The 12,461-nt window shown below is 36.5% G+C and overlaps 1 protein-coding gene across 2 annotated transcripts in view; it reads right to left on the bottom strand.

Annotated features, from left to right (window-relative positions):
- CORIN (corin, serine peptidase) overlaps positions 1–12,461 on the bottom strand; it is a 168,710-nt gene that overhangs the window by 145,374 nt on the left and 10,875 nt on the right. For both annotated transcript variants that reach the window (XM_050896226.1, XM_050896225.1), the window contains exon 2: positions 4,995–5,139. In XM_050896226.1, coding sequence (XP_050752183.1) covers positions 4,995–5,139 — 145 coding nt within the window. The remainder of the gene's footprint in view (positions 1–4,994; positions 5,140–12,461) is intronic.

Raw genomic sequence — 12,461 nt, forward strand, 5'->3', positions numbered from 1 at the left:
AGCTGTATTCACAGCATCTTTTTTTTTTTTCCTCAACATTACAGGTTTATCAGTAAAGAAGGTTTGCTAAACTAAATTAGTTCTTATAGATGGGTGAAATACAGGCTGCTCTGGGATACACTCCTTTGGACATTCCCCATAATATAGCTGTGTTGGCAAGATTAAATTAAAGAACCAGCAGATCATTTAGCTGATGATTACCATCTTCCATCAGAAAAACCCCCAGGACCAAATGGTTTATTTATATGTTAGTGTTAAACTCCTAAATTTAGACACCTGTCTTACAGCAAATATTGCCATTGATTGACAAAGGAATTGTTTATATTTCATGTTGCTTTCACAATTATAGGTTTTGGATCTCCATGCTGCTAGTCACTTTAGATTTTGAGGACATGTCATATGCCTCAAGGCTCGACATCACTTGTAGAACTACCAGCATCTCCAAATGATTCAGAGATCAAGATCCTTTTACTCTAGAGTATAACTATAATTCCCTGCAACTTAAACTTCCTCTGTGTGGCAAAAAGTTCCTTATGGGCCAGCACAGTTGGGCTACCAAATTCGATACAGGAGTCTTGATATATGCATGTTACCTTATGAATGTGGAAGATCCAACAGCCACAAAGCTAAGCCTAGCAGTTTTACTACAATGTACTTTTCCTGATGTTTATTCTGTGAAGGAGACACAGGTCCTTCTGTGTTCTCAGGAGGGGAAGGGGAAGGAGAATACAGGTCTCACAGACGATATAATAGTAATGATCATTGTTCAACCAGTGACATGCAAGAACACTGACAGCATCTCTCAGGTGGACAGAATCTTGCTACAGATTTCCCAAACAACAGAATGACTTGAGAACTGCCCAGGCTTGTTCATACTTATACAAGGACAATAAAAATGCAGCTATTATTAGAGTGAGCTTTGTTTTTAAGGAGAGTGAGATGAAAATGCTAAATACAACCCATCGCACACAACACTTGTAATAATTCTCACTGAGAACCAAAATTAATCTCAGAATACATGTCAGAGAGAAAATATAAACACTGCATGCTGATAATGTAGGGCCGGTGAGAGAACCAAAACCTCAATTATTTGCATATCCATATTCAACAGTGCATCTTAGAGACTTTAATTGTAATCCTCATTCCCATCAGTGTTGACAGACTAACAGATTTTTAAAATATTATTTTGCAAGATGCATGAGTGCCTAACATTGTGCCTAGATGAGAAGGTATGCTGCTTGCCTGAAAGGCAGGGTTATTTGATGTGGTCCTGCAGTGTGATCATATGCCCAAAAATTACATCTGGACTGTAAAAGTCTGACATACATGAAACCATTCTTTGTGTACATCACAAGACTTGTCCTGAATTCTACAGAAAACAACAGACAAAGCATTAGTTGTAGATGGCTGTTAACAGGAGGAGGTAGAAGACCACATAAGTATGACTTGAGGATACTGATGTGAAGGAGTGGGAGGAATGGGACATCTACCATGGAATGCATTTATCACTATAAAATAAATATAACTGATTTTCCTTTATGAAACTGCAAGTATAAAGCATTTTGTTTTCCCAGATAAATAACTGCAGTGGTAAGCAATTATGGTACAATCAGAATAATTTTTTATTTGGTATAATTCTCACCAGCCATGAAGGACTTTTTAAAAACATTGTTTCAAGTGGTTTAGAACACTTCCTCTCTGCAAGGAAAAAACCAAAAATGCCAGAGGTTTTTCATTCTTACAAACATGCTAATTTTCACCTTTGTAATGTTTGCATACTATTCATTATTTCAGGATTTTTTTTCAGTGTAAGCAAATTGGGACATAGACCACAGATTCTAATACAAGTTGAAGGTGATCTTACGTCTCTCCATTTTAAAGAAAGATTTAGCTATTCAAACCATGGATTCAGTTATTGTTTGTTTTTCTGGAAAGTAATGAAAATTTACTATACTATACTAACTATAATCCCCAGAAAAAAAATTATGGACCAGTCTTATTAGAAGGCTCTTGATGTCTATAGGGGTCAGATGAAATTGTAAGATATCAGTAATTTTAGTCAAGTATAATCTAGCCTTTTCTCCCCCCTTCAAATTTATATTGCTGAGTTAGGTCTTCATGGTCAAGGTCTTGCATGTTAGGTCTTCAACAGCCCAAAGCAAGCACCATTCCTAAGCCCTCCTGTCCTCTGATGTAATACAGGCAATCAAAAAATTATTATGGTCATGGTCTAAAGGCTAGACTTCCTTCATAGCAACTGGTACTGCCTCTATTTCAATGACTGAAACAACATTTATTCATTACAAAGTTTTCTTCTACAGGTTGACAAGCACGCTATACTCCTGGTGAGAGACAGAAAAGTATGCAGAGACAGAGTGTAAGTACTTAAGGGAAATCAAAGCTAAACAACTCACCTTGATATTTTCTCCTATGGACCATAAAAGCCTCTAGTATCTTTAGTCAAAATAATGTGTATCTCTACTGATAATTTGCTTTGTCCTTTCTTTGTACACAGTTCTAACAAAATAACTTTTTCAAGGGCTTTGCATCTTGAATACTTTGATAGTAAATAATTTTTGAAAGGTTGATTAATGACATATTCTGAAAGCAGGCCCCCATGACACACCTCGAGCAGGATATTCTCTATTACTACAATATAACTGTACTGCTCTCCTGTCTCCTTCCGCCCATACCAACCTTTCAGTTTCTTCAGCATCAGAGCTTGCAATGATATGCAGGCAACAAAACTGATGTAAGGAAAGTGAATAATAAAGTTCTAAAGTGCATGCACACTTTTTCATGTGTATATGCCTCATTTAATTAAAAAATAGTACAGAAGGAGAAGAATAATTACCTACAAATTTACCACAGGAAACAAAATACTTTCTTGCAAAATATACAAGGCCTAATTTTCTGATGAGTTTGTTACCAAAGTCAAATCAAAAATGTTCATAAAGTTCTAAACGACATACTGGAGCTCTCTATTTATGTTTTAAGCACCAGTGAAAGATACCAGAAGGACAACCACAGAATTTAACTCCTCCATTTTGTGAAAAACTAAGAACAGAATTTCCTATACATTGAATAATTTGTTTTAGCCAGTCAGGACTATCAGCTCATTTCTTACATTGTAAGTCATCATACCAATATTAGACTGCAACAGAATTCAGTTATTATTGATCTGAAATGAGTATGAACTACTATTCTGGATATAGTGTATTCTCAATAAATAGAAAAGACTATATTACATTACACACACTTTAAAGATGCCCACAGAATTTGTTCATTTAATTCCAGTCATCAGATATATTTGTTTCTAGGCTATCAATGCACATAAAATGAAAGCTGCTAACTGAGAGAGAAGAATACTACATTATAATCATGCTAATTCATCATGGTAATAACCATAGTATCATGGTAATAACCATAGTATCATGGGTAATAACACCAAGCCTTATTCTTCACCCTACAGTAATTACATTGACTTACGAGGAGATAGTCCTGATTTTTGCTATGTAAGTAGGATCTGAACATGTCCCATTTCCCCAGAAGATTTCATACATTTTAATGAGGGTTATGTCGATACATGCCTCAGAGGAGGAGATTGAGTAGAGCTGACGTAAATACACCTGCTTTTTTATCTGCTTTCTCACCAAAGAATTAAAATCTAGGGCAGAGGATATGAAGGATACAAATGGAATGCTAAACATAAGGAAAGTAAATTGAATGGCGTCATATTTCCTAATTGCCAGACTTACTTGATCTTAATCCACTTCAGACTGTTCTTAGTTTAAAGATACATCGCAAGACTTACTTGTCAATCATAACATTCACTAGCTTTGGGGTTTTTTTACTTCCCTAACTTAAGCTAAATGAAAAGAACAGGCCTACAATGTCTTGTTGCAAATCCTTTGCAGACTGAATTGAGAAAACAGATTTAAGTTGTCTTGATTTCGACTGTGCTGAAGGTGCTATTGAGATGTGTTTAGTTTCTTCCCGTGCTTGCTAACTGTTTGATTGTATGATATGTATTGAAGTTGGGGGTTTAAAATAGGAAAATAGATTTATATCTATATTGCTGACACATTACCCCACTTGTTACAGATGTGCTTCTGAAGTACTTAAAGAAGCTCAACTAGAAAATATTTTCATTAACAAAAAAAAGAAGTAAAAATCCCAGAAACCCTCAGCACTGAAAGCAGATGACTTACTTTTTTTTCCCCTGAAAAAGTAATACTTTAACCTAGCATTACTGTCTTTTCTCATGTTGTAGTTGAAGGAATTTAATGATAGGATATGTCAGCTTCTCTAAAGGTAACAAAGGGAAGGCTTTTTAAAATTTTTTTTGTAATAAATTATTACCTTTTAATTCTGTAACAGAGACAGAGTTAGTTAACAGACTAAGCCATTATGAAATCTAATATACCTGGAACAAGATTCCACAAAACATACTTGGGGTTCTGCATTGATACATATTTCATATTTAGAAGAAATGAACATATTTTTCCTTAGTTAAACAGTAATATTTTGTAGGCTGTTCAGAAAGATTTGTGGCTATTTATAAGTTAACTTTCACCTGAAAATAAAAATCAGATTTGCACATCAATGATGTGTGACATAAAGGGATAAATATTCCATTCCACTGACAGTGATCTAAAGTTCTAACATAAATACCTTTTTGTACTTGTAAAATGACTGCTGAAAACCATCTACATACTGCATGCTCAAGGTAGTGTGCTCCTCAAAAATCTACTTTGAGAAATTCAGAAAAGGTTTCTTCTTCAGTACCTTAAATATGTTTTAAATACATAAATCTAAATAGCATATTTATTTCCCTGCAACAGACATTATTAAGTCACGAGGTAGATTAGTTTGTTAAGTAGATGTACTAAGATATATCTTTAATGTCCACAATTACATTAGCACTTGAGAACGCAGTCTCAGTTTTAGTCTCCTTAATTAAAAATGTGTCAATTTACTCCATTAGCACTCACCTACAAAGGTAAGCAGGATCACCAACAAAAGGATAAGGGCACAGATGCACGGAATCAGTATTAGGAGCAAAAGTCGAAGAAACTTGGCAGAAGCCAGTTTCTGAGAGCAACCATCCCCCATATTATCCTCATCTGTTCCTAAGACCTGAAAAACAAAAGAGCACAGTTTTATCATTCTGGTGTCAATTAGTAACTTCTATGTTTTCAGTAGCAGTCCTCCCCATTACACAGAACAGCTATATGATTTAAATATATGCTATAAATGGCTTTTAGATTCTTGTTGTATGTAAACTTTCTTTTTGGTGGACAGCCTAGTGTAGTCCATATAATTTAGTTTAGTTCACCCAATATCCACAGACTTACAGCTTCATTGAAATTTCTAAACATTTCTGATGAACCAGAAGTTGGATAGGCATTTCATTTGAAAAAATGTAAAATACATAACAAATTTAAGCAATAAGGGTAAATACAGCTTATTTTATAATTAAAAATAATCCATTACTAATTACTCAAGATCTCCATGTTCTTAAATTTCTTTTATTAAGGAATCAAGCAACTATTATAATCTTTGTTTTAAGTGACAATAGAAGTGATAAGGACTGTTCCACTTATTATGCACAATAATGCTGTCTCATTTTTAAGTACTTTACAAAATTACAACTTATCACAGTATTCTGTAGGGTTTGCAACTAATATTTTCTGTTCTATAAACGGAATATAGAAGAATAGAGAAAAATAATTTTCTGAATTCAATTGAGCTGCATGAAGCACAAAAATTCAAGCCTTTGCAAAAGCCTAAACATGTATTTAATATATACATATATTTTTTTAAACATAACTCCACTAAGACTATGATCTCATATACTGGAAAAATGTCATACTTTTTAAACAGAAACAAAAACAAAATTCCAAATGAATATTTAATAGCAAGATTGAAACTCTTGTTATGAAGTTAATACATCTTTATTCACAATTGACTAAAAATAATTACAATTTTCCCTATGATAAGGTGAAATTGGATGATAGGGTTATTAATTCCAGACAATGTCTTCCCAAAGGATGACTAATAGTTTATCCTCTTTGTCAGGAAGATCAATTACATTGAAGTTCGTTGTGACAGGACACAAGAGTGTAAATGCATCCATTACCCTGACAGCCTCTCCCCAAAGAACCTCAAGAGACTGAGGTCTACAACATATATATTATTAGTCTTGTAAATGCTGTCTCTGTGGGTTATCCCTTTGGCTGGCTCTGCTGTAAGTGCCTTTCTGTGAAGAACAGGTTACCAGACTGACTGGTACAAATGGAAATTGAGCTATTTCTTAAGGAATTGCTGCACAGAGACTAGATTTATCCCCCCCCCCCCCCCAACCTCACTGACCATTTTACTGCCTTGACTGAGAAGACTGTAGGCATAAGTAGGATGTACAGCATAATTGTCCATCATTCTGCAATGTCTCTTGTTCCAGCATGGCAAAAAAACTATTTGTAAGGAAAGTTTCCTTGCTGATAATGTTAGAATTATCATCTATTTATTTCTGATACCTCTGGTTACTAGACACTGCAGACACTGTACAGACAGCAGAAATTAAGAAAACTGCATTTGTGCAGTTGTATGTCCCTCTTCTGATACTGCTAAGCATCACATGTTATCTGACCTCCTTGAGATCCATCCAGTGCAGTGTCCCATTTGACTTTTTTTGCTACTTCCACTGTTCAAAGACCAGGTAACATTGGAAATGCATACGGTACCAGTACGGTGTGAGGTGCTAGCAGTATCTCACTTGATAACCTTCTTCCTATTCCAGTGATTCACTCCCAACACCGTCCTACTACTGGGCTTATCTAGCAAGCAGGATGTAAGTTGATGGTCAACTTTAATACAGTGGAATTATCTGAACATCTGAAACAGCCAGCTCAGGGTGAGAATAATCAGAGTGGTAGCTCTGTCTATTGAAAAGGTACAGCCTGGGTGAGTTGACAAGGTCTGTAATCTGATCATCACCATTTCCCACAATGAGAGAAATATAAAGAATGTTGGAGAGAGTTAATTGGTTGTCAGAAGTGTTTTTCTTAATCAGCAGCTTATTCAGAAGTTGCAAATGCTGCAATCTAAGATTTCGGGGTATCTCAGCTAAATTACTGCCCTTACCCGCAAGTAACACCTCGAATATCCAGGCACAGATAAAGATAAGGATTTAGGTGACTTTTAGGAACGTAAATCCAAGCGACATTTAGACAATCCCTGCCTGACTATGTAAGTTCCTGCAGTCCACACTTGCCTCCATTTTCACATTAAAGTCTTCAAAGTCTGCCTGAAGTTTTGCTTCTGGTCATGCTGGAATATAGCAGCTTAGCAGCTACTCATGGCAGGCTTCCCTGAATTCCATAACCTTGGTTTGCACAGCCTGTATTAGGCCCCCTTGGGAGGTCTGAGCACAGGTAACAGAGGAATAACACAGCTCTATTATGAATACAGGTCTCCCAAAACACAGCTGCCATAACTACTTTGAAAGCACAGCCAAAAAAAAAAAAAAAAAGAGAAAAATGGCATAAAATTGCCCTTTCTAACAGTGCAGTGATTACAGTGCTCCCACAGGAAATGGGGCTGTTGAGTTCAATTCCCTCTTCAGTCTGAAGCAGTTAAAAATTAGATCTACATCTCAGTAGAATACCACAACCACCTGAACATAGACTCCTCCTGAATCACAGCACACTATCCCTTGGAGTCACGATATTCTGTAAAAAAGAAGACAGTTCTGCTGGGCCAGATAATAGGGAGCAGGACCATCACTACACAGCCCAGTGATTAGGGAACTCGAGAGCTGACTTGTAGTCAGAAAGAAAAAACTTGAAGTTTCTTCAAGACAAACAAACGTAAGATCCAGCTCGTTTTTCTAAAGGAATGACTCCCAATCAAGATGCACTTCTTGCAAATCCCAGGCAAAAGTGTCCAACTCTATCCATACAAGGTAAATGCTGACCCATGACTCCACAAAGAGTTTGTCTTAGGAGTAAAAAACTTATGTTATCAATAAACAACAAAATTTTATTCTCAAAGAACTGAGAAAACACACAGAAATAGTATTCATCAATTTTTTTGATGACTCTTGTGAGGAGGAGGTGATATTGAATATTTTGGAGGTACATGAGTCTTAATCATCCCAAGCACAAGTGTATGAGAGCAGTTACCACCACTGTTGTACAGATGCCTCAGAGTTAACCTAGGATAAACGTTAAACGTGTGCCAATGAAAACAGTGAGCTTCTTATGTTCCTCTGTTTCTGTGAGAAATTTTTTCTAAAGTTTATTGGCATTGTGGATACTAGCTACTTTAGGCAAATGTTCATACTAAAGGAAAACCTCATTTTCTTTCTTGTCAACTCCTGAAAGCAACAATAAACCTCAATCTTTGCATTGACAACTTACTACCACAGATTTTAAAAGGGACTGTTGTATCCAAATTTGCTTTCAGTGACTGCTCAAGAAAAGAATGTTGGATTGTGAAAGACATGCTTCTCTAAACACCATGAATTGCTAGTTTTGTATAATAGCAAAGTAAATATTTATAGGCAACTAAACAGCACGTTGTATTTTCCCCTTCTACAGGAAAAGACCTCATGAAAAACACTAAACCTATTTAAAATCATCACCGGTGACTCAGCAAGCATAAACTTAATTCTTCCAGTTTTCCAGTTTTGCCAGTTTTCCATCACTTGAACATGAGTTTTTTCCATCAATTTTTCTGGTGAATATGAAATAAAACTAGAGATAGTGCTAATGGTTCCTAAATCATCAATGAGAATTTAATAAAGTGTCCTATAGATAAACATAAATACATTATACCTACTCTTTATATATTCCCTGATACTGTTTCTTTTCCTCTTGCCACCAAATATTGCAATATGCAGAGAATATATGCACCAGTTTTAAGTGCTCAAGTATGCCAATGGTATCTGCATAAACTTCAGACACGCTCTGTCCTCTCAATTCTAATAAATAATGGAATAGAGGCATAAATAATGGACTAAAGGCATAAATAATGGAATATTCAGAGAAAAATGGGCCTGTAGAAGGAAAAAAGGGTGCTACATGCTTATTCACTTGGCTCACTTCAAGCTTCCAGGTTAGTGGCCAAGATAAGAAACCAGTCTCCCTCAACTCTCTGTGTAGTCAATAGTTTTCTCTGAATCATTCTGTAAGTCTGTAAGACTGAGGTAGCTTGTAGATACACATTCATCTCCCTTTCCAAGGGAAGGGCAAGAAGACTTAGAAGCAGAATCCTTGAGGGCAGACTGAAAGAAACCAACCCTAAATGCTGGAGATTTTGGCATAAAATAGATTTAGTACAGCACTGGACCAAAACATATTCTCAAGACTTGAAAAATACTGGTGCAAGTTCCCTTCCTACCACTGTTGTTAGAAAACTTGATTCAAGAAAGACTTGTTTGAATTAAATACTGTGTGCACCATAGTTAGGAAATGTCAGTGTTTGGTTTTTAAGGCAACAAGTCATTTGCTTTTAATACAATCAGGTTTTGTATTAAACAAGAATATAGTCAGAATACAGATTGCTTAAAAACATCAGATAATTTCTTCCGACAGCTAAAAAATTCTGTCCCTAACGAAATGCCACTAACCACTGCTTACCTGAGTGCCATTCTTTCAGTAATGACTGCAATAAAGGAAACACACCATGAAGTAACTTTGAGCTAATTTCAGTGCAGATTTTTTAAAAATCATACACTTATCTAGGACTGCTGGATCAGACTGCTCACAGTTGATTTTCTGAAACCACCAAGGCAGAAAAAAGTAAGATGGAAAAAAAAATACAGTCCCATCTGACTACAGAAAGACTAAAAATTCATTGGACCAAAATCCACAGCTTATCTTCTGCAAGATGTGAGGAGAATTTAATCTCATGGGTGTCATTTCAATAACATGCCTGTCATATTAAAGCACAGAAATGACAGATTACATTAAGATTTATGGGTGAAAAGCCTATGGTAGCATGCAATTTTCCTTTTAGACACAAGAAGTATCTAAGTTACTAGTCTATAAAACAGCCTGAATCATGGTATAAGCACTTGACAAAAATATCTCCTGCTGTTGTCACCACAAACCTAACAGATGTTCTCCCAATAAAGAAATATCATTAGGACTAACAGCCTACTATCAGTATCTTCTATGCATGATGGGTCTCTACAAAGAAATGTAGAAGACAACTGTTGGATCAGAAGCGTCAAAATATCTTGAGCAAGCCATACACCAAAGGACTATGTAGTGTTTATGCTGGAAAGAAGTGGAAAGAAGACAAGTACTACCATGAAATGCAGAAAGAATGTCATTAGGGGGCAGTAAACAGTTGGCCTTGTAGAAGTCCTCATAATGCCATTGAGGAATCTGCTACCCAGCCAAGCAATAGTTCATGTATGGAAAATACGTTAGATTATGAAAACTATCTGCAGTTCTTTCCATATCCTTGATGTTATTGCTCTTCTAATGTTGAAGCAGTGCTCTGTTATCAGCTCCTGTGATTTTATCAACTCTCATGATGCTGGTCTTAAAGCTCTAGATACGGGATTCACATGACCATACCAGCCATTACAGCTTTCCTTTCCCTGTAAGGGAAGATGGTTCCCAGTTCTCATGTCTACAGAGCAAAAACTGAACGTGTGAAGGGTCAATGTTTAAACACACAACAGCATACATAAAGAAATTTAAACATACTCATTCTTACAGCTTCTTTTGACCAACTCACAATATCCAAATGCCTGGGAGTGAGTAACAGAAGCTGCAAATGTTCTACATTTTTTATCAGTTCTGTCCTGTTCACATGAAAATTTGGGAGTCAGCAATGCACTTCTATTTGACTACTTTATCATCCAAAAAATATAACACCATGCTTTAATAGTCACTGTAACAAGTAGAAAGTGTAAGATAAATCCTCCAAAGGTACAGGCAAAGTCACATGCTAAAAACAGGAACAGGCAAAAAGTCACTGGAAATAAGGTTTTGCATAATCTTTCATTTTCAGTGTTACAGGAATCAGAGAGCCAAACTGAAATGGACCAACTGAAGAATGAATGTTAAGGCAGCATAAGAAATTGGCTCCTAAGCAGCTTTTGTCTGCAAACACAAGAAATACTCAAATTCCAGTGTACATGAATTTAAGAACAAAAGTGCCATAGTTATTCTGAAAGGAAATAGTGCAATTTAGGGGAAAAAAAAAACTTTTCATACAGCAAGGCAGCAAACATGAGAAGCATGTTATTATCACATGAATTGTTATTTGTACAATGAAATGCACTAGTTTTCCCGATAGTTCAAGTTCACTGTAATCCTGTAACTTCTCCCAGGAAATTCCATATCCTCAGACAAATTACAAATTGCTAACATAATTCATTCAAAGTTCATTTTGATGACCAGACCTCCTTTCCCATCCATGAAATGAAATACTCTGATTTACCCCTATTTTAACCACTGAAATATAAACATATTGAGTCATCATACCGATCTGAAATACACAGTATCCCAGTAAGAGAGACGTCATATAAAGTTGGGCACATCTTTCCAAAAGAAATATTTGGTTGGTGCTAGATGCCATGTCCAGCCAGATTCTTTCGGCTGAAGCAGAAACCTGACACACATTTAACCTTCCTGACTTACATTTTCACTTAAAGTAAATAAGTAGAGTGTAACTGTGTCAGTGCTATTTCTTCTGTGTACCGAAGACACAATGTGTAAAGTAAGGTGATTTTTTGCCTTTCAGACTACCATAGAGACCCATTGGCCACTTCTGTTCAGGTGACTTTTCAAGCTGTTATTAATCCAGCATGAGACACAGCGTAGTAAAAATCCAAACCCGACATCACCGGAAGTCGCTAATTCAGACTAATGAATGTTGATGTGATATGCTTTCCTTCATTTCTGTTGCACAAATTTGGGGTTCTTAACTCCTGACAAATAATTTCAGCAGTTTTGTGAGCCACTGAGACAACTTTGGAACCGAGACATTGTGGAGATATGCATGAGAAGCTCAGAAGAGACAAGGTGACATTCAGATACGTCTCACCCAGCTCTGTGACAATGCAGTTCTGATGCTGCTCCAGCTTCAGTTTGAGACAGAGCCAGCGGTAAGTTTGGTGAGACAAAATCCAAACACAACTATGGTGTTCCAGTTATCTGTGTGTTTGAGACCCTGCACTGCTGCCTGCCAAGCTAGATCTCGTCTGGAGTATGCCTAAAGTGCTGTCCAAACAGCATGACTGCAGACCCCTCAGACATAACCCACCCTCGCTTTGAACTTTCTAGCTGAGGTACGAGCAGCTATCAGAGCCACCAACACACTGAGTTCCAAATCTGTTTTTATCCGAGATGACAGATGAATGCTGTGCTGCAGTGGTGTTACCAGTGTCCAAGTTACTATCTTACAGCATATGCTCAGTTTAAGAGAGCTAGCTCCTG

Source organism: Gymnogyps californianus, chromosome 4 (genome assembly GCF_018139145.2).
Source record: "Gymnogyps californianus isolate 813 chromosome 4, ASM1813914v2, whole genome shotgun sequence".
NCBI classification, from domain to species: domain Eukaryota; kingdom Metazoa; phylum Chordata; class Aves; order Accipitriformes; family Cathartidae; genus Gymnogyps; species Gymnogyps californianus.